Source organism: Antrostomus carolinensis, unplaced genomic scaffold (genome assembly GCF_000700745.2).
Source record: "Antrostomus carolinensis isolate BGI_N321 unplaced genomic scaffold, ASM70074v2 scaffold6145, whole genome shotgun sequence".
In the NCBI taxonomy this organism is placed as follows: domain Eukaryota; kingdom Metazoa; phylum Chordata; class Aves; order Caprimulgiformes; family Caprimulgidae; genus Antrostomus; species Antrostomus carolinensis.
The window spans coordinates 10255-36961 of NW_010314143.1; the positions used below are offsets into that span (position 1 = coordinate 10255).

Below are 26707 nucleotides of genomic sequence, written 5' to 3' on the forward strand. Positions count from 1 at the left end.
CTCTGCAAATGTCTGAATTTGCACTTAGATGGAAAAGAGTTGGCTGCTACCATAAACATCAGGGAACTTCTAGCCTGAGAGGTATTAAAATGAGCACCTGGGGGAGGAGAGCCAAGGGCAGCTGTGGAGGAGCACAGGGGAATCTCTCCTATACAGCTTGAATAATACTCTTGGACACGGCTGACCGTGGCTGAGGGCATGACCTTCCCAGGTACAGAGATGTGCAGAGATGTGCTTTTCCTCCTCCACACACCTTGGGCCTTTGGGAGAGATGTGGGTGATCATCCTGCGCTGACACAAAGCACCAATATCAGAATATACAAGCCTCAATCCAGAACAAGTTAAGGGGTTCAGTCTCTGCTAATAAATTACACCTCTGTTGAGGAATTCCCTGATCTTATTCCCATCCATTGCTGCTGCAAATTTCTAACTAGGGCTGCAGGGTGTTCAGTAAGCAGAGCCTCATGTAAATCACTCATCATTAAATCTGTGAGTCTCAGTAACTGGCGCCATCCATCCTTTCCCCAGCTTTGATAACGAGGCCTTCATGTGCTGTGATGTTGGCGCTGTGCTGCTGATGGCAGAAGGGAGATGGATTGTTTGATCAGGATGGCTCATGGGAATAGGTTACCTCCAAGTCTGATCTATTCAGGACTGAATGTGTCTTAGCATCAACAAGCAGAAATAGTCCTGAATATTTTTCAGCCTTTGATTTATATGAAGCAAAGGGGTTTTTACAAAAGGCATAAAAGATTTTTCATTTAGAAGTGAGCATCTGAAACCCCCATGCTGCTGTGCTGACAGGCTGATAAAGTGCATGACAGCAGTTCTTGTTAGCATCCCTCATCATCTCTGTCAGTTGAATTCAGCAGAAAGTCAACTCTCAAAGCAGGAATCACAGCACCTCCTTCAGCCTCGCTCCCCAAAGGGGTCCACACATCCTGCAGCAAATTCTGACATGACGAGTTTGGGAACCATAGCCAGGAATTCCCTCAACACCTCAGATGTGTCCGTGCTGCCACATTTCTGCAATGGGCTGCAATTCCCTTCTTTCCTGGTGTCACCAGAGGAGTTGTGAGCACTCGCAGTAGAGAAGCTAGGAATGTGGATTGGACACAGAGTCAGAGTGACCTCTCCTAAACAGGCTAGGCAGTAGAGGGGTTTTCTCTGCAGCCCTGTAATGACAGACCTGCAGGCTAGAGAAAGTCTTTGGGTAGTTTTACTTTCACCACATGACAGGGAATCCCTTAAGTTAGAGCAAATGAGGTCAAAACCCAGATCCTTCTCTGTTTGGGTCCACAGGAAGCGTTAGCTCCTGGAAACCCCACTGACTCAGAAATTCCTGCAATGCTAAACATCCCGCTGTCAAAAGGAGCCAGCGTTTGCTGCCTCACACACAGTGAGCTTGGAGCCAGTGAGTTAACTTGGTCCCATAATGAAAAAAAGATGCTTCCCTCCTCTGATCTGGCCCCAAGTCTTGTCTACCCCCACATTAGTCTTTCAAAAACAAGGACTCTGGGAAAGTTGTTTTCAAGTCGTTACCTGTTAGTCTTGCGTAATGCCCTCTAATTCTCGCACTCTGTCTCTACCACCTCTGTGCCATCTCTGTATTTGTTACTGTCATACCCTTCCCTCATCGTGGCTTTTCCAGTCCCCATCCAGTTAACTGTTTTGCAGTCAGAAGTTAGTCTACATATCACACTTGTTTGTTCGTCCATACCTTTGAGATGGAGAGAACAGAACCACACACTGTAGCAAGGACAAAAATTGCCAGTTTATACAATGGTATAATGCCATTCTGTAGCCCATTTTCTCTTTTCTAGTCATTCCTATAATCTGATTCACTTTTCTGACAACTACTAAACAACAACACCTCCTTCCAGTAGATATTTAAAAGCCTGTTACCACATATGCTCAGGTTTTCCTCCCTCTACAGCACTTTATATAAATGCAACATGAATTTCAGCTGACGTTAAATTGTCAAGGACAAGCCATTCATCTGCAAATGCTTCCCTCCTAGGTCACCCAGCAAGACCTTTGAGCTGAATGTGTTGAGACCTGAAGACAGTAAATGAAGGATATTTAGTAGAATTTCTCTTTCTTGCAGTTTTTATCATGTAAGGACATGCATGATGCAGCTCTCTAACAGCATGGTTTAGTGAGCAGAGGAGAAAACTAGTTTCCAGGACTCCTGGGTCCCCATTCCCAGACACAGAATCGTAGGGACCTCAGGAGATCATCCAGTCCAACCCCTCTGCTAAAGCAGGTCGCACAGGAAAGTGTCCAGGTGGGTTTTGAACATCTCCAGAGATGGAGACTCCACACCCTCTCTTTCTATTTTGGTCCTTGATCTGGTGTTACTCTGCCCAAAACTTTCAAAAGGGCCCTCTGATTTTCAGTATCTTCCTTGCCTGGGAAGAAAAATCAAACATCTCATCTCTGCTTTCCAGGAGAGCTGAGTGCCTGTAGTTTCAGCTGATACCTGTGGGACTCAGAGCTCCCCAGCATAACAAACCCCAGTCTGTTAGATCAGTGTCAGGAGGAACCTGTGTGTCTCTACCTTCACCTGTACAAAGCAGTTAACAAGTCCCTCCCTGAGAAGTTCTTGGGAACCTCAGTGTTTGTGGGGAGTGCCAGGCATATGCAATTCATTATTACTAAGAACAACATCACCTGGAACATCTGGGTCTCATTCATGGGCCTCTTAATTTGCAAAAGTGCTTTTCCTCTCTGAGGACCGAGCATGCTGCCTTGGCAAAAGTGAGTTTCCCTCTCCAGCACTTGAGGAAGAAGTGAATAGTGCACCTCTGACAGTGTCACTCCTGATTCAGCTTTATTCTTCACCAGAGAAGTCTTGTGTTGGTCCTTCACTGTCAGAAATAATCCACAGGAATTTGCACCATTTATTATTTAAGTTTCTCTACTTATCCATGGTCAAATTGAGGAAAAGGACAATTTTACCACAATCAAGCTGGAAATTCATCATGGCAATGGCTGGTCCAGCGGGAGAATTCGTATCATGTCAGATTTTAACTTAGTTCAATTATCTAATGCAAATAACTGATGGAAAATATTTACATTTGTTCTTTTTGAGAAGAAAAAATGAAGTCATTAGAAATTAAAGCAATGGAGAATACACCACTTCTCTTTGTAGTTTGTTCCAGTGGTTAATCATCCTTAGTGTTAACAAAAAAAAAAAAAAGCTATATTTCCCATCTGAATTTTCTTTGGCTTTGACTTCAGACATTTGTTCTTATTATTCTTTTCTCCACTAAATCACAGAACCATTTTAGTACCCATTTTCTAACCAGGAAGAATCCTATACATTATGCTGCACTCATCCCCTTCATCTTATTTTTAATAAGCTAAACAGATTGAGTTCTCTAAGTCTCCATCCTAGTTTTTTCCAGCCCTTGGATCATTTTTATTGCTCTTCTCTGCATTCATTCCAAATTGTCAACATCCACTTAACAGTGTGGGTGCCAGAAATACATTTAGCTTTCCAGAGCCAGTTTCACCAGTGCACAATGCAGATGTAATACAATTTCCCTTTCCTTACGTTTTACTCTCTTGTTCGTTCAGACAACCAGTATTGAACCAGCATTGAGCTCAACCTGCTTTCCCCTCTGTGAGAGACAAATGACAGAAGTGCCCTGTCTCATTGAAAGTGGTATTTCCAGACTTGGAGCTCACAGCACTAATGCCTGTGTTGGACTGTCTCTCATTTCAGTACAAGATTGTTCTTCAGGATCTTTTAATACAGTGGAAAAAATTATGGAAAAGGGAGTTAAATGAAAATGAAACAAATTCTACTAGGAGTGCTGCAAGGTTGATTTGGAAAAATCTCGTTTATGCTCAGTTTGTGATAAGAAATTGCTGGCAAGGCCAGAAAATCTTCCTTCTAGAAACTGTTGTGCTTTTTTTTTTTTTTTTTTTTTTTTTATGGGGCACAAATTAATCTTGTAGGATTGGTTTTTTTCTGGTGTGTTTCTAAAGTCGCGTCACCTGAGACACTGACCAAGATGAAGTGTCTCTCTCCAGACTCTCTGGTGGATTGTGGCCAGTTGGGACTCTGCAGCCACTGTAATTGACACTGCCTTTCAGGAAGACGTGGCGTGGGTTCAGGTGGCACAGTAGAGGAGCTATCCTGTCTCATGACATGAGGTAGCACTTGTGCTCCTGCAGCAACACATGGGGCAAATTGTCTGCCATCCTGCCAGAGGTCAGTCGTGAAAATTGCTTTTCCAGAGGGACAACTGTTTTTTAATGGAGGTGCATAACTGAAAAACATTCTACAAAAAACCAATGACTGTTCTGCTCCTTCCTGTGCAAAGCTACTCTCATGGCTGATTGCCCAAAACCACCATGGTACTGACCTGCAAAGGAAGATGCACAGATCTTACAGGTCGTTGATCTTACTGAGGACAGTGGTGGATACTAGCTCCAGTAGCAAGGCCTTAAAGATTTCTCATGCTTTTGCATCACAAGGGGGGTTTTTATAGCCCAGAACCAAGTATCTTGAGCTGCTATCAAACCAGTTGTAATTTACAGGGCAGAATATAACGTTGTGTGGGTTGAGCTCAAATTGACAAACACTGGAGATGTTGCAATTCCACTTGTTAAAATTTGTTTACCCAGGGAGAAAAAGAAGGCAAGATAGAAGAAAGGAACGTGTTTTCAAGTGTTTACCTTTCCAGCTCTCTTGTTTCTATTATTGCCATGTGGTTGGCTAACAACTCTAGAGTTCAGCTTAGACAGCAATTTTTTTATAACTTTCTTTTTGGATTGCTCATAATTTTCTCACCAACAAAGAACACCCTTCTGATGATTTTCATTACTCTGCCTCCAAACAAAGCACTTTAGAGCCAAATATAAACACAGCAGGTGATTGCTTTCCTATTCTGTCTCCTTGCTTGACTTGAGCGATAATAGTCAGCTTCTCAGCATGTCCAGGCTTAAACAAGGTGTCCTGAGGTACCACTCCAACAAATCCTGAAGGAGCTCACATCTTCCTCAGTATTTTCTTCCTCCCCATGCTGTCCCTTCACAAGGAGACAGAGGTATGGGGCAAGGAGTTCCTGTGGTACCTCTTGCTGCAACTATAGAGCAACTCCCGATAGAATTCCTCAATTTGCAAAATGCAGTATCCTGTGCTCAAAGGGACACAAAATTGTTGGCACCATCTTGCACTGGAAGTGCCAAATGAAGTAAGGGCAACATGTTCTGAAGCTATCCCATAAGGTTTGATAGAGAAAGCCACCCGGACTTGAACTTCTTTTCTTGTAACAAAGAGAAATTTCTCCTGTAAGATTCTGATTTTGATCTCAGCTTCTTTTCTCCTCTAAGACTCACGATCAAACCAAGTTTTTTGCAGGCAACTTACTTTTCTTTTTTTTCCATTTGCTCAAAGGAGCAAACATATTTTTGTCACATATCTTTCTTTCCCTTCCCTTCCCCTTCTTCTGAAATGTTTGTATGTTCTCATCCCAATGACAAACATCCGTCTTGGGCTCATTTCTATTTTGCAAGCCTCTACCAAACTTCCCTAGAGCCTGGCTGTCTCTCCACTCCCAGCTCCCTCCTGTTTTACTCTAGAATATTTGGCAGTGGGAGCTGCCTGTGCTCAGCCAAACAGCTCACACTTGAATCCAGGTGGAGTGAGAGATTTTTCAAGCCGAGACAGATTTAGATCAAGCAGCAAAATAACGAAAAAGTGATTGATCCACCTGCCAATATGGAGTCCCCCCAGGCTCTTGGAAGGAGGCAGCAGTGTTGGACAAGGGCTGGTGTGTCCCTGAGAGTGGGCAAAGGGGGAAAGGACCCCAAAGCCAAGTGGTATGTCAGCAGATTAACCACATGCTGCTCTGTGCTAAAGGAGAACCTGGACTGTAAAATGAACTGATGAGGAAACCTAATCTGACAGAGAGCAAAGAGGGTATCCTGCCCCGGTGGACCCTACCTCCTCAGTGGGCATTTCTCTGCACAGACCACCCCAGTGCAAGCATGGACATCACTAATCTGCTTAAGTGCAGGCCGGTAGAAGTGCAGTCTGGGCAGCAGTGGGTTGTCTTCTCCTTTCAGCAGACTTTCCTCAGGCTGTTCCAAGGTCTCTCTTTATGGACTTCAAGGTGCCCTTGAGTGGGATTTCAGAGAGAGATGAACAATGAGCCACATGGATCCCACCAGCTGCAAAGGAAGCCAAATAGCAAAAACACTCAGTTGTACACACACACACAGAGTCTCTGATAATTGGAGAGGAAGAATCCAGGACTTAAGGTCATCAGTTTGCCAAAAAAACTGAGACATGGGTCCATGGAAACAGATAACCCAACAGATGAGACTCCAGAGGAACTCATCACCTATGGAGGAAAAATACCACAGGTGGCTTTGCAGGCCAAGGGGCCACCAACACATGGCACTTCAGCACCAGCACTGGGGTGGTGCTGGGAGGTCCAAAGCCCTTAAGCACTAGATGTTTGTAGCATGTAGCACCAGGGTGAAGGGGCACAGGGAAAAAATCACTGCCTTACTGTAGAGAATGCGCATCAGCCTGTCGCATGGCCCCTGTGCTTCAGCCAGATGTTTTGAAGCATTAAACTGGAGACAACTTTAATTGCAATCAAACTGGAGATAATCTAGGAACTGGCAGGACATTTTTTTTTTTTTTTTTTTTTTTTGCAAGTAGAGATAATAAACTGTGACTAACAGGATGATTTTGAACTCAAAGCCTTCTTGCTGCTAGTACTGCTCTGAGGGGTCCAAATATGACTGTCCTTAGATAGCACCATCTGCCCATGAATAACTGCTGAAGCCACACAGTACTTTGTAGGGTTGGGTCCAATGTAAGATGAGATCTGTGGTGTTTCTTGAAGCATCTTGCTTAAACATGTTCATCCAAAGTCACCCAGCAGCTGTGAAAGTGGAGAACTCAGGGAAACTTCTATGTCAGCCTGGATTTCCTGGGAGAAATAGGAGCTCTGTAGCTGCTCTTCAAACACTATTGCACCTAGGATGTGTCTCATGGGGCAAGAGAGAGGACCTTATAACACTCCTCATCACCCCAGCCCAGGCTGTGCTCAGCTTGCAGGATGTCCCTGGGCCATGGCTTAGACTGGAAGAGGTTGGCTTCCACCTCCACTGACTATCTCTGTTTTGTCCACAGGCACCTGCACAACAACCGGATCCAAAGCCTGGGAGCCAACGGCTTTGATGGGCTACACAGCTTGGAAACCCTGTGAGTCACCTGTTTTCTTCTCTGTCCTAAAGACCTCACGTGTGTTCATCCCCTCCAGCACAGCCCACAAGAAAGGGCTGGTGTCTCTGGGTCAGCCCCACTGCATGTTCACTCATCACCACCACACTCTGAAGGCAGCAGCAGGGCTGGTTCCAGGTGCCAGTCCAGCAAGTAGAAGCCCAAGGCATGATGCTTCTTGGGGTGGTGGCAGACTGGACTTTCTCCCTGTGTCTGTGCAAGCTGGTCTGCCTGTGCTGCTGCTGCTGCAGAGGGGTCTGCACATGTGGGTAGAGTGGCTGGGAGGGGGCTCTGAGGCCGTGGAAACAAGTCTAGTTCTGGTGCAACCCAGAGAGCTTGCATGCATGTCCTACTCAGGGAGTGTCCCTACCTCATCATCACATGTGTGTGGTCTCAAAGCCTCCTAAACACCTGACTGCACCAAAATGAGGGACTGACTTGAGTTCAAGGCTGGTTAAATCCTCAGGAATCTGTGGAATATCTGTCTTTGAGATGGTTTTATGTCACCTGGCATCATGCATAACCTGCTGACTTCATCTTGCACCGTGTTCTTGACATGGTTGTGTAGGCAATCTGTCAGGAGACTTCGGGGGAAGATGTGAAGCATGAATGAACTCTCCTCCAGGACACATCTTCATTAGCAGCAGATGGGTCTCCCTGAACTCACAGAGACCTAAATCTGTCGGCCTTGCCTTGCACACAAAGGCAGTGTATGACAACAGTATGAATTGACAACAATATGAATTGCTTGGGTCTCATGTGCCGTACATTGGCTTAGGAGGAAAAATAAACAAGCAAGCAAATCAATTAAGACTCTTAAAGACTGGAAGAGGTGCCTGTTGCCTTCAATTGTGCAGAAACATGTCCCTCCATGCAGGCCTTGAGGTCAGAGTCAGGCCCTCACTCCTTGCCAGGGAGAACTGGGTCATGGCAAAAAGAGGTGACACTTCCCAGCATTCAAGTGCCACTCAAAGGAGACAGGGCCCCTCTGTGCCCAGCACTGTGCCAGCAGCAGTGATCGGGTGAGACTGGAAGCAGCAGGCAAGCCCTTGGTCCCTAGAGACCCTCCTCGGGGGCAGCTCCACGACTCGCATTGTCTCTGACTTTCAGACCAGCACATTCTGGGGCCACCCAGAAGGGCTCAGCTGGGGAGAGGTTGAACCATGCCAGGGATGGTGTGGAAAGGGAGACTGCTGAATGGTCTCCTCTGGTGACCCACAGATCTCCCCCATCACTGTGCCAGTTTGGCGCAGGCAAATACGTGAGGGCAGAGTCATGGCATCCACGCAGCACAAAGGCAGGCAGGTTGCAGGAGGGAGTGGAGGACTTGCTGGTGGAAGAAAACCCTGTTTGGGTTATAACCCAGGCAGACCATGCAGCAACATCACAGTCTATGTCAGGGCAATCTTATTCTGTAGCCAAGGCAGTTAAAGCCACCCTGCTCCATCCCAGGCAAGACAGAGCTGCAGAGAAGCTCGCCCCTTATTTCCTGTGGGAAAGACTAAAGGGCTTTCATTGCCCTGGAGATAATCCCGTTTCCACAGACACTTGTGATGTCCCTTTGCTCCTGCTCTAGCATTTTCTTTGCCTTTTGTTGCCCATCTGAGATGCCCCCCAGCATTCACGGGAGCTCAGCATCTCTCTCTCTTGCTCTCAGCCTCTGCAGGGACAGGACTGCACAGCACTGCAGGGACATGGGTCTCTGCAGGGCTGTGGCAGTGGAAGTCCTGTCCCTGCTGATCAGGCAGCCCTGGGAGTATTCGATCTCCAGGGTTCTCCCTTTGAAGCAGGACTACTGCCTGTGTCCAGGATTTGATAGCCTGGACTTGTGCATTTGAGTATCCCACAACCCCTGTCCTCCACATGCAGCCTGAAGCTGCAAGGACAGAGCTGTGGGCAAGATCTCCAGACTCTCCTCCACATCTGATCACACTGGAGGAGTGTCCTCAAAAGAGAGTGACTGGCTTTTGCTTTTCTTGGCCTGAGTGTCTAATTCTTACCTCCAGGCCAGCAAGTATTTCAAGTCACTGATCTTTGAGGAACATATTCTTCCTTAAGTGGAGCCACCCTCCTGTTAATCTACAGCACTCATCTGCCCTGCTGACCAAAGTTGGCCAAGCTTTGTGGCAAAAAACAGCCAAGCATTTGGCTGCAGCAGCCCAACCAAGCTGCCAGACTTGCATCTACCTACCACCCCTCAGCTCCTGTGCATGTGGAGACTGTTACAGTCTCTGCACATACCCTTCAACTCAAATTATGATTACATTCTGTTGACAGCACCAGCACGTTTTCTTGGCTTATGGAGGCCAAACTGTGTTCTCAGTTACCCCGTGGGCGTTACCTCCTGGAAGGATGGTAAGAGTCGGTGAAGACAGAAACTTCTCCAGGGTTCCTAAAATGAGTATTTGTGGCCAGATGCTGATTATAAGCCAGGCATAATAGTTGAAGAACTGTAGAAGTTGAGAGGAAAAAAATTGTTTGGGGCTTTTCAGAAAAGCCTAGGAAGTTTTAGGTGCAGAAACCTCCATTCCCCTAAGGGAAATGTTTCTTTTCATATTTAGCTAGACAGGGTAACTTCTATTTTTATCAAATGCAGTCAACACCTTAAGAGAAACAGCACCCACTGCTCCATGCAGGTCTCAGCATTGTGCAAGATGCCTGCACACAACCATGCTGGATGCCTACTCCAGGTCCTATAATTTCTGCAAAAACAGATCCCACTGGAGCATCTCGGTTCTTGGAGAAGGCTTGGCCCTGATATTTTAGGAGGGCAGCAAATCTAGAAAGAGGTAAAGTGAAGCCACATGAATGACTTCATGTTTCCCCTGCGTTAACCTGTAGCTACTGCACTCTGCCAGGTATAGAGCAAGAGCAGCTGTGTGTTTGCCATGCTGATGAAGGGGCAGGTAGATTTACAACACCCGTCAGGTCTCAACTGGTCAAACACCAGCTGGAGAAAGTAGCTCAAATAAAATTTTCTCTGTCAGGGCAAGATCTGGCTGTTCACCAGCCTCCAGCATCATCTTCCTGCGGAGGAAACCTGGGCAGGAGGACTGGAAGCAAGTCAGAGCTGCTCTGGCCAGATTTCCAATAGGGTTTCGAAATAGCCTTGAAACCTGGTGAGATTCTCTCACCAGTTCCCATTAGCCTGAGAGATGACACAGAGCAACCCTGCAGGCCTGTGGGAAGAAAACCCAAGTGTGGCTGAGCCATGAAACCACATATTAGATGGTCAAAGTGGGTGATACTTAGCTTTTTCTAGCCTTCTCCCAAAGACACAGAGTAAATAAGGGTATAAATGTCCTTATATGACAAGTTCTTCCTGTAGCCCCTTTGGGTAATGGACTAGATCCTTTAAATAAGGGGGTGCCCACACACGAGGCAGAGCAGAGCCAGTGCTGCCCGGTGAGCAGAGCAGGGCCACCTGAGCATGGAGACTTTAAATGCCAAGGAAAGGACAACTGTAACCCATAGGTATGCCCAGAGGGGAAGACCTGTGGCCAAGGGGAGGTTTGGACCACCACAAGTGTCCTGTGGGGTGGGAGAATCCCGAGAGAGCTTTGGGTGAGGAGTGGGGCAGAGGAGAAGAGGAAAGTCAAGAGGAAGCACCATGGCAAGGCATGCCAGAAGCTGAGCTCCAGCCACAGTGCTCTTCACATTGCTTCACTGCTCCTGCTTTGCTTTGTAAAACCTGCCCTGCAGTGCATTGTTCTTTAGGCAGTTTAACATGTACCGTAAAATATTGGGCAGCTTCCTGCCATCTGGATGGAAGGATCTTAACTTTTACATTTCCTGATTATGTTGGACTAAATTTCTCAGTCTTTAACAATGCCAGGAGAAGGGGAGGGGGATTAGATTATACCTGTTCTGTAACATAAGCCTGGTAAGTAGGGATGCTTATGGAAAAGCTGATGCAAAGAGAAGTCAGCTGCAGCCAGGAGCATTGCTGCAATGACACAGGTTGATTCCTGTAAACATTCAGACCTTGTACTCAGAGGCGGCGGCACGGTGCTAAGGGAGACAGGGCTGTGTTTTCAGAGCAGCAGCAAGGAAAAAACGTCATCTAAAGGCTTGCATGGTGCTAAGCCATACAAGTTGCCCACTACTGTTTGAGGACAGTATTTCTGATGGGGGGATCCTTGTGACATTAATTTCCATAATGACACTCGTCTTGTGCACAGGTTTCCTCCTTAACCCCTTCATCTGGAAAGCTGACCAGTATCCTAAGGCCCTTGAGCTTTGCAGCCAGTCTGAATGCAACCTAAAGGCTGATGAATAATTGCCTCATGCCTTGTAGTGCTTGACTTTGACCTCATTAGATAGGCTGTGGTGATGCTGACCTTAGTCCTCTGCTTCCCTGGAATACAAATGTTTCATGGATCAGACCTGGAGGAGAAGGTGAAAGCATAAAGTCCATCCAGATGGCCAAGTCCCAAATCACTGCTCTCTGTAGGGTGAAGGGATGGAAGGGGTAGGCAACCTGAAACTATGATGCCAAATATATAGAGAGATATATGTATGTCTGTGTGGTGTGTGTGTGTATAGCACTTCACAGATAGCCACAGGGAAGGCATCTAATCACTGAAGCTGAATTTCAGAGCTGGCCCGCAGGTTCTAGCTCCAAACATCAGCACACATAAACCATCATTTAGCATTTCCCAGCCTGACTGCCATTAGGGAGCCCTCAGTTTTGCCAGTGTTCCCACGGCAAACCAGACAGCAAGTGGAGAGTGCAGCCAAAGGGGTGGAGAGGTTCCTGCATGGATCTTCCCATGTCTTCCACCAAAACAGTAGTACCTCACTGAAAACACCCCTGGGCTGGGAGCTCTGCTTTGAAGAAAAGGAGTGTTTTTTCTCTCATCAGGACTGTTTTGCCCAAGCAGAGAGAGGAGATGTTATGGCCCTGAGCGCTGGCTGCCACACACACGACAAGGAAACCCATCAAGGCAAGTCCTTGGGGTCTCTGATCCGGGGTACACAAATAACAGCAACGGCTCCAGCAGGTCTACGCTCTCCTGTGGCTCTTGGGTGTGAATGCTGAGCAGCACCCTGTCATGGGTCCCTCATCACAAAAGCCACCACGTTTTCCCCAATAGCTGCTCAGGGCTCAATTTTGAGCTGCTGAGGCAAAAGGAGAAATGCAAAATTAAGAGCTGTGGTCCTCTCAGTGGTCCTGTCCAAGGACATGGCTTAGTCCCCTACACACATGGAGCATGAGCTGAACCAAGAACAGGGGCCAGGACTCCTCCCTGCCCTGGCACATGCAACCAGACCAGACCCTGACACTGGCAGAGAGTGAAAACGTGTCTTGGCAGCGTCCTGCCTCCCCACCCTGCAGCAGCACTAAGGTGGCTTCCGGGGCAGAGGCAGGGATGGGAAATTAACAGCTGCTCCCAGGACCAGCCCAAAATGATGAAGGCCCCCAGGCCACGGCCAAACCAGCAATGATCTGTCCCAGAAGTGCTGCTCTTCTGACTGTTCGGGCATCTCCTGCCCATCTCTGACACAGACATGATGGGGAAGCTGTTCAGAGAGGCTCTGCAGCCCTCACCCATCCGCTCCGCCTGAGATGACCCTGCTGCTTCCTATCTCTCTGAGTTCTTCCTCCCCATCCACATCCCTGCCAGCTCCTCCACTCATCAGACAAAGAAGATAAATCACTGGGAAAGAGCAAATCTCCATTCATTTAAAAACCTTTTAATTTATTTTTTAAAAATAGCACTAATAAATTAAAAATGTCTCCCAAAAGGGCTGAATCCAAAACCCTCTGGCTCCAGGCATTTTATCTGTCTAACCTTGCCTCACAGGAAATGCCCTTACCACAGGCTTTTGCAGCGTGCTGCCCTATTATCCGGGTAATTAGTCTAGTCTGTAAAAGCAGAGCAGAGCTGGAACCTACCAACTCCTCCAGAGAGCTGGATTTTCTATGGGAGGGGGAAAAAAAAAAAAAAGGAAAAAAAAAATTAATAAAAAGTGCACCTCAGGCAAAGAAGGCAGGAAGAAGGAAATGGGAAGTATCTCTACCACAGCTCATACAAGGGTTGTTTAACCCTTTTTAGGGCCAGGCAGGCTTTGCTGTTCTGGAAAATTGTCTGCCATGTGCTACCTTGCTCCTTGAGGGGCATTTGTCTTCATCAGCAAGTTTAATTTGAATCCTTTCATGCAGTCTCTCGATGCTGATCCCATTCTGTGCAATTCCCAAAGTAGCTGGTGGTTTTGACTCCTTCAAGGATGTCCTGTTTGCTGCGTGGAGCTGCTCTGTTCCTTCCTCAGCATCCTGATGCTCCAGCCCTGTTGTGGGTCTCCAGGCAGCTCATCAGAGGCAGCTTGGCTCTACAGTCCCCCTCTGCCCTGCCAGAGGAGGGAGGGGACCTCAGCAGAGGCTTGGGTGCCCAGATTCAGGGGATAGAGAAAGGAAGAGGCAGGTGGCTTTTTGGAAAGAGGGACCACAGCTCAGGACTCTGGTTGCATGGAGCCCTATATCTGGTGCAAGAACAGAGCTACAAAGTTCATTGCCTACTCTGATCATCATGTAACTAGAAGGTGACTTTTCCAAACAGAGAAAGCTACCTGTAAAAATGAATTGGCAAATGCACAAAGCACTGTCTGGGAGCATGGGGACAGGACACTTCCCTTGTGCGTTCTCTTTGGGCCAACTAGTCCCAGTTTGCTGCACCTTCTCTCCCAAGAGCAGAAGCCTGGATTGCCAGAAATGTGTCCTCACTGGCTCAGCTCAGGCTCTGAACCAGTCGGGTACCTTCCAGCCAGGCTCTGAGCTTTGGCTGAACATGACCCCAAGCAGACAAGATATCTTGCAAGATTATAAAGAAAAAAGGCAGAAAGTGAAGACAGTTCAGGTGACAAGGCAGTTCTGGAGCCACTGCATTTTCCCATGGGCTATAGGTCTGCTGTGAGGTTCACCTCCTTCACAGGACTCTTCCTGTTCTCCTTTTGCCCACCAAATCCTCACAACACCCCTCTTGCACCCTGCCAGCTTCCCAGCCTGGCTCCCTCCTCCCTGGAGCTGCTGACCCTGCTGTGACATACAGCACCGAGTCTCCCTAAACCTCCAATCCCTGGGTCACCAGACATGCTTGCTGTGACCTGTCAGGAGCCCCCAACTCCTCTGTCTCCTTGGGCTTAATTTTGCCCAAAGCTTTCCCCTCGGCCACAGATCCCTTCACAGAGCAGCCAAGCAAGACCAGCTGCACGTGCAGGAGGAGGGAAGCCTCTGCCTCCAGAAACACATGAGTGAATTGTCTGTGAAAAGGAGGAACAGACACCACAGGCAGGAGAAATGGCTGTAGAGGACATTTGTTCATCATAGATGTGCTGAAGGCATGTGTTCACCATGGATGTGTTGATGCACAGAAGCTGTGCCCCAACCCCACGCTCCCTCCTTCCCTCAGCAGCTGCAGGAGCCAGGCCGATCACCAGCAACTTGTGCACCTTGGGGGGTAGACAGAGGTCCCCACAGCTGAGAAATGCTCTGCTGTAGACCAGGCTTCCTCGATCCTGCCTGGCAAAGTGCAGCAGCTTTCTCTGTGCCTCCCCTGCCTGAGTCATCAGCTCCATGGTTATTGTCTGTGCATCCCAGAGACCAAGGTCCCCGCTGCTCTGCTTTGTGGTCAGCTCTTTTTGTGTCTTGTAAATGATATGTGCATGGCAGCGCCTGTGCTCCCAGGACCCCCCACGAGATCCTGTTCTCAAAGGCTTATTTCAACCTTGTTAAATAAATCAAACAGAATTGAAAACATATTTAATCCAGTACCTTTGTCAGTTAGAGAACAGACAGAAATACTTGTTGGAACAGACACATTCTGGGCACTGCTGCAGTGTTAAATGGGGAACAGAGCTGCGCAAGGAAGGATTGGTGGCTGCAGGCATACAGGGCATGACCTACAGATGGGTCCCCCCTGCCCCAGCAGTAGACCTTTGAGTGCCACATAAATCCCATAAAATGGTGCAGCACCGTGTAAATGAGAGGCTGGGATGTTTCCAGGCCAGCCTGTCAGAATGAATCCTTGTACAGAGGTTGCTGCTTGCTCCTGGCAGAAATCAGGTACCTTTAGTACCTGACAACCCTTCCCTTGGTGTGGGAGCCTGTCTCTACTCCTTTGGAACACCCATGAATTCTGTCACACTCCATCACAGCCTGACTTCTTATAATTTGCCAAAAATGGGCCTTTCTAGTGCAGGATTAATTTCCCAAATTAAAACACTGACCCTAGCAGATGAATCCCATGGTAGGTCATTTCTCTCTCCTGTGCACACTTGAACATTGACCTCTTGTGTGTCTCTGTTTAGGGGATGGGCTCAAGGTTGGCTGGAGTCAAACATGTGCTCTGGGTCCTTTTGCATCCCACTTCTCTCCTTTCACTTACTACAAGCACTTGCTGCATCTCATCATCCAGACCATGCTGGGGAAGGGCGCACACTCACTGCACATGTTACTTGCTACCAGGAGAGCAGGGTTTATGCTGATGCTACACAGCAGAAATATGGCACCTAATGGTACAGTTATTTTTCATACTCCAGACTAATCAGGCAGCTCTTCTCAGCTCAAGCTCAACCACAAGCCATGACCTTGATATAAGGCATCTGGGTAAAGCTAGCTGGCTGGTTCCAGGCAAGAGGTCAAACTACATGGTCACAATGGCCCCCTTGGGCTTTCAGACTACCAATTAAATCATTGCCCTTGCTTGATTTGGCCACAGTAACAAGCACAACTAGCAGCAGTGGTTATTACTTTTATTGGCAGCTTGATTAAATGCCAGCACAGGACAGGTGGAAATGCAAGTCCTTATCAGAGGCTGCACAAAGTCTCCCTCTAGGGCATCGCAGTAACAGCTCGAACCGCACTGGGACTGACATAGTCAGCAAAGGTCCCATCTCCAGCTTCTAATCTTGCTGCATCTTCAGGTTTATTAGCTGCAAATTTGTGGTGTTTTGTGGCTTATGGAAGAATTTATAGTACTATATAATTTTTTTTGGCTTCCTGTGTGGAACCACTAATAGTCCCTAACAGGCAGAAAATTGACCTAAGACTCTTTCCCCTCCTTCTCTCCTTTTGGCCTGACTGAAGATATTAATAGTTCCAGGCTGCATGTTGTCAGCTTCAAATCACCCTGGCAGTTAAAGCCCAAAATAACTGTGCTTTTGATGTCAATTTACTTTTATTTCTAAATAAACAACAGGGTTGCTTACAATCTTCCAAATATGCAGATACAGGCTCACTCTAGAAATAACAATGGAAAGCCAGCCAGTTCATTGTGTCTTGGATAGACCGGGTGACCTTTACAGGGTTTTCATTTTAACTTGAACAGACAAGGCTCCTTTTGACATCCCACTGTGATGCCTGGAGCTGCTAACTTGGAGCCCAACTAAGGAAAGTAATTTTTTATAGTAATTTCTCTTGCACATCATTTCTGAACTTCTTGGCTGGGTGATTTTGCTTACAAAAGCCCTTGATAATGGACAAAACTTTCTTCCTTATGCACATTATTTCCTTCTTTGTTATGAGGCTTATCTATTGTTTTGGCATAGCCATGGCCATTGTGCATTGGCATCATTCCACCAGGTAGTGCTGGCATTAGGTCTACTTTCCCAGGTGTGCCAAAAAGGGCAACACCCCACAGCCAGAAGACCCCATACACAGTGTGTAAAGCCTTGGGGCAGAGCCCAGAGCTGGGGCAGCTGAGACCCCAGCAGTGCCAGGTCCAGCCCCCTTGGGCCCAGAGGCCTCCCACCCCAGCCCATGTGCCACAGCAGTGCAGTGGGGATAGTGTCCCCTGGTGGCAAGTTTGGCTTTTTGCAGCTTTTCCCAAATCATCCCAAAGCTGGAAGCGATGGGAAAGGGCCAGAGCATGGAGTTGGGACCAGCAAAGCATTCCCCAAGCAGCTCAGATAAGGCAGGGAGAGAAAGGGGACATTTGGAAGCATGTCCATTTTCTATATCCACCCAGCCCCTGGAAAGGGTTTGTAAATTATGTAGAGTTCACTGATCTGCTCAGTGGAGGAAAATTTGTTGCTACTGAAGTCAAAACGTAAAATTCTCCCCGACCCACTGGGCCCCGACTCCCCCATCTACCTTGACCCTACACCAGGAAAGAAGCTCCAGAAACCCACCATCGGGTGCGCAGGCTGAGCAAAATTCATCATGGGAGAGAAGGTGGAGGAGTGATGTCTGGGATGGATGTAGCTCTGCTGATATCAGACATCTGTGGAAAGATCCAATGACCAATTTTCACTAAAGCAGCAGAAACTTCTCCACTGCCATGAACATCCACAGCCTCCCCCACAGTGAAGGTTGGAGGCTGTTTCTGAGACATCACTTGAACCAGAGCCCAATTAAAGTTATGGGAAGGAAGGAGAAGGAAGAGGAAAGCCACCCTTGTGTCCTGGTTTGGGTCTGGACTTTGAGAAGAACTGGCAGGGAAGAGATGACACCTGGGGACCATCTTAGGAGGCTTCTTCCAGCCTCCTCCAACCAGATGAAATCCCCCAAAATTGGCTTGGCACACAGGGCGGCACTGGAGGCAAGTCAGGACGGTGCGAGCGGCGCATGGATCAAGAGCAGTGGGCTACAAGCATCACTCAGGAGATCTGTTAATGAGCACAATTGGGTTTGTTTTCCAGATGGAAGGCTCACCTCACCGACAACCAGGAAGCATCGGCAGGAGCGAGCATGGGCACATTGTCTCTCCTGAACAAACCAGGGGTGGCTGGCATCCAGGCTGGAGCAGCATGACTACACCTGGTTGCATTTCCACTTTCCAACAAGCCCACTATGTGCCAGCATTCAGAGATGGCTTTTTTACCCAGAGGGATCTGCTGAACACAATGCTCTTTGTATCTGTCAAGTGCAGGGGGGAGGAAGGCACTGAGATGCTGCCAGGGCTGGGAAAGGTGTGTGTTCACTCAGGAAGAACTGGTCCTGTACATACTTGCACACAAGCAGAGGTACAAACAAAATGTTCATCTGCTGATGAAAGACCAGCCTGCCTGGAAGAAAGGCAGGCTGGAAAGGAAATGCATTTTTAGAGAAAGACAGGAGCAAATATTACAGCACATTGAATTATTCCGTGTAAATAATATTGGTTACAGATCAAAGATTCCTTTTTCTGTTAGTGAATCACAGGTCAGCCAAGTCTCCTCTCTGTTGGGCAATATTTTCCATCTGTCAGCTGCTCACAGATGCATTGGGTATCACTGGGGAGAAACTGAACCCCACGCCATTGCACAGTTTCCCCCCAGCACGAGTGACAAGACATTGGTGGTCTGAGTGTCACCTGGGGACAGGGTTCAGAGTGCTTCTCCTCCAGGGTCAGTCACTTGGCATCACGCAGGCTCATCTCAGGCCTTTGGTTTGTGGCACAAGGGAGAGAAGCAGCGCAGGCAGACACTCAGCCTTGGGTGACCTCTGCGGCTTCCTGTGCTGCTGTGAAACCTCCCTGTAACCTGGAAAGTCACTGCATGGTGAGACTTTTAAAGGTATTAAGCACCTTATAAGCAGATAGAGGTTTGGGATTGTCAGTCAGCTTAGGCTGCTAATGCCCTCTGATTTCATTCAGTGCAGTGATTAACCTGCAGTGCAAGTTAATGGGATTTGACTGATGCTTTCAAAATGCCCAGCGGTGTCCTGTCTACACTTCTAATTGCTTGTTCTCTTTGAAAATCCACTCCTGTGCTTCTGTGAGCTTTGGTGAAGGGATGTGCATTGTAAAAGCCCTTGTGCAGCAGCCTGTATAATGTGATGGACGCCTGACAGGTGCCATTGACAGGAAACTGGCTGGGAGCATCCAGCTGATAACAAGCTACGGGTGCCTTGCAAAGAGTGAGGTCTATGAGCAGTCATGTTGGGCTGTTTACTCTTAAAGAGATTATTTTAGGCTCGAGCAGAAAAGATTGGGAAAAAAACACTGATCTGCTTTGACCCAGATGAGAACTGAGTGTCTCAAGAGTAAGCTCTTTAGGACATGCAGAGCTCTCATATCTAATAGATGTGAGCTGGTGTGAGGAGGGGACACATCACTCCTGTGTCACTCCTGGGCCCTGGGGATATGCATAGCAGCTTCACATGTGCTGGGACACTGCCGCTGCATTGCAGCTTGGACAAGGCAGGGAGGCAGAACTTGTCTTGACACCAGCCTTGTGCTCCTCTTCTGCTGATTGCCAGCACTGGTTATTATTAGACTATGTGAACCCTTTCCAGACATCAAGATATATAGGTCCTATGGGAGCAGGAGTTGTTTGCTCAAATCCATACACGTAGTGCAGGCAGACAGACTCCCTCTGTAACTGGAGGAGAGAAAATAGTCCTTGGTGTGGGGAGACAAACCTGCCATAGCAGGACCTGCTGCATCCCCCTGGCCCACAAAGGTCTAACATGGACCTTGCCAGGGCTACGTGAGGCAAAAATCCACCCAAGACAACCTCATTCCATATTTTTCTTCTGATTTTGTCCCCTATCTTGTAATTCCCTGATAAGTATTCCCTAAGACATAAGTCATACAATCCTGGAGTCCTGGGAGGCACAAGGGAAGACCAATTTGGAGAGGCTCTCTGGGTTGATTTACTGTGTAAATATCTACAGGGCAAAGCTGAGACAGTGCTGTAGAGTAATTCCCAAGCAGGGCCACTGGTAAAGGAGAAGACTATGCAAGAGAGAGGGGGGCCAAGATAGATCATAATGTAATTACCATGCTTGGGCCCAGAGGATGTGAATTACAAGGTAATTGGGCAGTAACTCACTGCTGTGTAAATGCACGGTTATTTCTGTTCCGTAAACCACAATCCAGGTTACATGGTAATTACTTTGAGGTCCATTAAGTGTAATTATACAGTAATCTCCAGGACCCAGTAATTACCCTCGCGTTCCAAAGTATCTACCACTTAAAACTCAGTGAGTTTCATGCAGGTAGAAAGCAGTTGCATGGTTTTCAGACTACAGTGTCTTGGTCTGTGAGATGTCCAGGACAGGGTCAAATGTCACCACTTCAGCTGGAACTGCCTTCCAAAGGTCAGCACTGGGCATGCTAGAGGAGAAGCGCTACAAATCTAAAGCCCAGCTGATCTCCATCAGCCCCCTCCAGTCAACAGCAGGATCGGTACCTTCAGAGGGCTGCTCCTCCCAAGCTGCCAGCAGTGCCCCATAGCTCAAATAAATCCTTTTCCAAGGCTGCCAGCCCATCCTTGGAGAGCAAATACAGCCCACGAGGTTTCATTCAGGCTCAGATGTCTCTTCTGGTTGCCAAGTCATGGCAGGTAAATTCTACACTTGGCATAATGACCAACATATTATATTTCACTTAATTTATTATACTGCAAATTAAACTTAATGCTCAGAAATGTCATAACTCTCGCACATCAATTCCACCTTTGGCCCATAGTTTCCAATGTGAGTGTCACCCCAACCATCAGAAGAAGACCTGGGCCTTCCCATAGCCTGCTCTTCCCACTGGTCCCAGTCACAGCATGTGCCAGTGGCAGGGAGATCCAGCATCCCCAGGGCAAGCACCAAGGGAATGGTCTCCTGATCCCCTCTGCACCACAGGGCAAGGGGGCCCAGAGAAGTCTTTTCATGAGGCCTAGACAACTGAAGCTGCACTTGCATTTCTTGTCCTTCATAAAATCCCATTTTGACCTGGAAAGGCAGAAAAAATGTCTCGCAGCCAAAGCTCCTGGGGATAGGTTCATGGGAGAGGAGGACAGGGCACTCTGTAGATGTGAAGCAGCAGCACAGTCCAGCACCAGGCATGGAGAGACTGTGGGGGAAGGAGTCCAGACGGCAGCAGCAGTGGCTTAGACTGGCTCTTGCCTGACCGTGCTCCTAGCAGGGAAAATTCCTGTTGCAGGAATGTGTGAGATTTTGTTTCCAGGCAGTAGCTGGATCAGCATGGTAGGAAAAACCTGTCACCCATGCTTAACAACCAAGTTTCCATGCCTTCAAAGCACAGATACACTCAGTTAAGTTCCTACAGTAATGTTAATTAATGTTTTTCCCTTCTCTGTCTTTCAGGGATCTAAACTACAATGAGCTGCTGGAGTTTCCTGGGGCTATCAGGACGCTGGGCAGACTGCAGGAGCTGTGAGATTTTCTATTTATTCCTTTTCAAAAGCAATCACTGATGGAGAGTCACAAATAAAGTATCGCATGTGCTCTGACTTGAGGAGAGCACTCAGTCCAAGCCTTTCTTTTGTCTTTCCCAGCCATCTCCACCATGCACATAAAAGCAGCTTTTCCCCTCGATTTCCATCAGCTCTCATCACCTCACTATCATCCCCTGCCTCACAGCTGGTGTGAGTGAGAGATCCTCCATCAGGTTCCTCCTGCAGCTTTTCATTCTCCTGTGTTATCTGGGAGACTCAAAAAGTCCATCGGATCTCCAGCTACTTCTAATGTCCATTCCCCAGCTTGGGACCACAACCATGGAGTTATCTGTGTTACTGTGAGGCCATGGCTTCTGCAGGCTCTGTGCCAACTCCTCTGGCATACAGAAACTCTTTGATCTCCCTTAGCACAAATTTCTAATAGGGAATTACAAACGTTGATGACTATTCTAGTGACTAGCTCTCCTCTAACCGGTCTGCCTGGGAGACACTAAAAATAAGAAACAGCCATGAAGGCAGAAGCCCCAAGATGGGATCAAGTCAAGTTGATGTGGATTCACAGTTCCTGTGGACCCTAAGACTGTGTCACACTGGTGACAGGCAGGGGTGGGACAAAAGCAGCTGCTTTGGTGTTTCTTGGAGGCTTGGAGTAAAAATCTGACACTACTTTTTTCTTTTACTGTAAGAATTGTCAGATTTCTCTGATCAGAACAGATATCATCTTTACTCTGACATTCAAAATTAGAAAAAGATCCCTCATCCACTTTGAGATGGCTTTTGAAATGCCCAACACTAAATAAGAGGCAAATTTCAAACAACCATCCAACTAACCACTAACACAGACTCCTCTGTGATGAAACAACCTGGGCATCACCCAGAGCCTGATCTTGGTCCTGGACACAGGATCATGTGGCTGCCTTTGATGTACAGGAGGTCAAACTGTGGCCACAGAGCTCTCTTCTGCTGAAAAAGTTTGCTGATAGCAATTTTCTCAAGCTTAACCAAAAATATAATGGCTAGATCTACAAATACTTTAAAATAACATAGGTCAATGATTCATGGTAGGCCGCACTCTGGTTAACAGCTGTGAAGCTATAGGGGAGACCATCCATAAAAATTGTAATTCCTGGAGGGTATAAAATGAGCATATTTTGTTTGCTCCTGTTTCCTGACCTGTAAAATGTTAAACCTTAAGTCCTTGTATTCTTGGTGGTTTCAGTGGAGTAACATACGGAGCACCAAGCCATACAGAGAGTAAATACAGCAGAATGAGGGCTTTGTCCTGCCAAAGGACAGACCTTGTTCACTTGCTGGGATGACACTACAGCTGGAACAGAGCCTATACCCCCTTTTTAATGTGTGTTTTGAAGGTTCTCTGCCTTAAAAAGTGTTGAGGAAAGAAAATGTCCCCAAGCCTTTCTCATCCATTAATATCAAGATATTTGTTTCTCCCTACAGCGGTTTTCATAACAACAACATCAAAGCTATTCCAGAGAACGCATTTGTTGGGAATCCCCTCCTCCAAACAATGTAAGAAAATTAAACAATGTTTCCTAACTCATTATATCCCCCAGAAAGGGGCATTTCCTGATGTCTTTGGTTGGGATTTCTGACAGTTATCAGCATGACTGTGATTTGACATTTGTTGTATATGGGCCAACGCAAACTGAAATTAGCTTCTTCTCAGCTGCGCCTCAGGTGTTTTGCCATGGGTCCTCCTTTCCCTGCAGCTGAGCTTTGCTGCAGAACAGGCTGATAACAATGAAGGAACAATAAATATATGAGTGGTCTGTATGGAAATCTTGGTGCGCATAACAGGATTTTCTAAGCCCTGGTTGACATCTGCCTGTTTATTCCTTGCGTTTAGAAAAGCTGCTAGCCAGCTACAGCAGTAGCAATATGTTTCAGGGAGTTGGGACACCAGATTGTTGCGTGTCTAACCCAGATCCATGGACACAAAGTTCTGCAGATAAATGCTCCCAGTTGTCAGCTCATTTGTCTTCTGACCCAGGTAGAGATTTTTTGACAGTTCTTACCTGAACCACACTGATACACTGGCCAGTCTGGGACTTAAAGTATAGAAATACCAACATGTGTAAAACCATGGTGACACTGGGTGAAAACAGTCACTGCTCCAGTCAAAACAAACCAGTCTCATCCCCATCCTCCTTGGGCACCATCCTTGGAGTGACATGGGGGTGGGACACATCCAGAATATTCATGTCTCCATTTCATCTGCCCATCTAAAGTCTTTCACAGTCGGTGGGGGGAAAGCGCTTCCTGTAGACAGTAATTCAACTCCCCCTAAAGCTAGCTGCATGATAGAAGAGTTCACTTCTCTCCACAAACTGTAACAAGTAGGAAAGATGCCGGTGCTGTTGATCAGTAAGAACAGAGGAGGTGTCATCAAGTGCAAGGTGTTTCCCAGCAGGGTAGCAGCACTATAACAGGGTTGAAGGAGGGCTTTGCATCTTTCTAAAAATCAGCAGGACACTAAAGGGCCCTTTCAGAGGAGTAGGTGACCTCAGTTGTACCAATGTTCAGCCAAAACAGTCTACTGGGAGAGCCTGAGGTTATCTGGAAAACAAGGGTTCCTCGCAGGATAACCAGTACCTCCTATATAACTTAGTACCAGTTGCTCCAAGGCTCTTGACCTGTAATAGCATCTTCTGTTCATGCACAGCAGAATCTGACCAGTTACCCATTTCCTTTGCAGCCATTTCTATGACAATCCCATCCAGTTTGTTGGACAGTCTGCTTTCCAGTACTTGCCAAAGCTCCACACTCTGTAAGTTCACCAAGCACATCCTGAGAGAGGGAACACATCCAAGCTCCAAGCCCTGTGAGCTGGACACCTTAGTGGCCTTCTCCCTTCCTCTTTTCTAGAGCCCTTGTGCCAATAGAAAACCATGATGCCACTCTTCTGCTCAGCCCCAAAGTCAGTGAGCCAAGCAGTAGACACTGCAGATGTTTTCTGTTGAGGAAGAATAATTTTGAGAAGGGCATTTTGGAGGGAGCAATTCATTCCCCCTTCCCACCCAGCTGACAGGCACTGGAGTTGTCTAAGGTCTCCACAGCTTTATCAGCACCAGCAAAGACCACACTCAGAAGTGCTATAACTTTTGCTGCATGCTGCTCAAGAAAACTCTGCACTGTTGTGTAGTTACCCAAACACAAGGACCCTGAAGGTTTCTGCCTTCATCCTCTGGAGGAACATGTGTCCCATAGCACCAACACCACAGCACAAATAATCTTACTGGCAGCCAGCAGTTACAGTGTTTCTTTCACATGTATGGCCCTAATCCTGCTCCAGGGTCACCACCATGTGGTGGGCACCATCTGGATCACAACAGCTGCTCCACGTTGGCTGGCCAGGACTGGCTGACTTTTCAGTTAACTAATAGCACAGCACTAAATATTGAGGCAGAGGCAACCTGAAAATGTCTATTTATAAGCCTCACCCAGCCTCTCACTGCAGGAACACACACTCAGGCAAATAAAATAAATCCTTCAACTACCATAGACTCAGGGAGGCTTGGGTGGGATATCCTGCTTACATTTCTCATGCTAATTGTTTGGGGTTTTTTATTTAATTTGGGTAAAGATCATGCCAAAAATGTCAGTGGTTGAGGGAGAGTCTGAGCTTGCCAAACCTCCCTGCATAGAAATGCCCAACTCTGGCTCACTGCATCTGCACTACGTGAAGAAACAGATTTGCCACCATGGCTGATGGGTCTGGGACCTTGGGCAGCTGTGCTTGCTTCCAGGCCCTCTGTCCTCCTCACTTCATCTTCATTTTTCTGCAGGTCACTCAATGGTGCAACAGACATCAGAGAATTCCCAGATCTCAAAGGCACCACCAGCCTAGAAGTTTTGTGAGTGGCAACTCTCTCCCTTTTACCCTGCTCTTTGTGCTCTTCCTCCTTCAAGGCGGTCCAGGCTGTTTCAGCGAGGAAAACTTTCACAGTGCTGTGCAGTTGATTGTCTTCAGCTCTGCCTCTCCCTGGTCACTCACCTCTCTGCTTCGTTTCACCCCTGTGGCTCCTGAACGCAGCTTTCCTCTCTGTGAGTTGCTCTCTCGGTACTGTTGAATGTGCTCCAATCTTTTTTTGATTTTTTTCTTCCTTCCCTTCTGTGTCTCTGAAGGAACAAGCCTTTGGGTGCAGTCCTTCAGCATGGTCAACTGAGACCCAGTGTCTTTGCCCATCCTGAGCAAAACAGTGCAGTGCAGTGCTGGAAACATCTGCCACCCAGGCTGGGGGCTGCTGGAACTAGTCTAGTTCCATCCTCACACCACCAGATCCAGGAAAGCAGGAGCTTGGAGGACATGCTGTCTCTGGCCACCTACAATTCTCCTCTCCAGGGCACTGGTCCACACACTGTGCCCAAACTGGGAGCACAGCTGAGCACCCAGGCCAGGAGTGTGACCTGGCTGTGCCTTGCCTCAGGGACACATGTTCACACAAACCATCCCATATACATGGGGTTTTGAGGCAGTCGTGGCTCCAGGTGGGTCATCAGTCTGGACAATGAGGAACTGGGAGGCCAGAGCATGCCATGGTGGGCACTGCCACCTGCCCTCAATGTGGCAAAGAACAACATTTAATTCAGCACTGAGCAGCATCCCAGAATTTCTTATAGGCACATTCACCTTTAGCACATCCAGCAGCAGGGCTCATTTCTGAGTCAGTTTTTGTTTCTTTCTAGATACTTCATTATCCTGTTTATATCGTCACTCCTGCCACCATCTGGGACCAGTAGCCAAGCTTGTGGGTCAGAGGCTGTGCACTGGCTCTCAGTAACACCATTTCCTCTCTCTCCTCCACTCCTCTAGGACTTTGACCCGGGCAGGCATCCATTTACTCCCCAGAGGGATGTGCCAGCAGCTGCCCAGCCTCCGAGTCCTGTGAGTAACACATTTCTCTGTCCTGCCGGGTCTTTAGAAAAGTGCAATGAGGAACTGGACTGCCTTCTTATCTAGCTCAGGGAGGGGACCAGCTATGGAAGACCACCCTGTGGTTCTTGTTCCTGTTATCTTTTCCATGCAGAAAACACCACCTTCTTAGGCACTACCTTGAACTCTGCATGTTCTTGAACTTGCTTGCTTCATCCCAGTGTGATGCTCTGGACTCAGGACTGCAAGTAATAAGGCACATCCACATTTGCCTCGTCCATGCTCAGCACCAGTGGGAACTGTCTGCCCCATGCTGGGTAGAAGGCAGAGAGGGCGCAAAGGCAGATGGGTAAGAATGAATCATAGAATCACAGGATAATCTGGGTTGGAAGGGACCTTATAAAGATCATCCAGTCCCAACCCCCCTGCCATCAGCAGGGACACCTTCC

The 26707-nt window shown here is 47.6% G+C and overlaps 1 protein-coding gene across 1 annotated transcript in view; it reads left to right on the forward strand.

Annotated features, from left to right (window-relative positions):
* The window catches only part of LOC104524595 (leucine-rich repeat-containing G-protein coupled receptor 6-like), a gene marked incomplete at its 3' end in the record, with an annotated part of 42796 nt that overhangs the window by 4620 nt on the left and 11469 nt on the right, over positions 1-26707 (forward strand). The window contains exons 3-8 of the mRNA XM_010167527.2: positions 7163-7234; positions 21273-21341; positions 22823-22894; positions 24081-24152; positions 25171-25239; positions 26199-26270. Coding sequence (XP_010165829.2) covers positions 7163-7234; positions 21273-21341; positions 22823-22894; positions 24081-24152; positions 25171-25239; positions 26199-26270 — 426 coding nt within the window. The remainder of the gene's footprint in view (positions 1-7162; positions 7235-21272; positions 21342-22822; positions 22895-24080; positions 24153-25170; positions 25240-26198; positions 26271-26707) is intronic.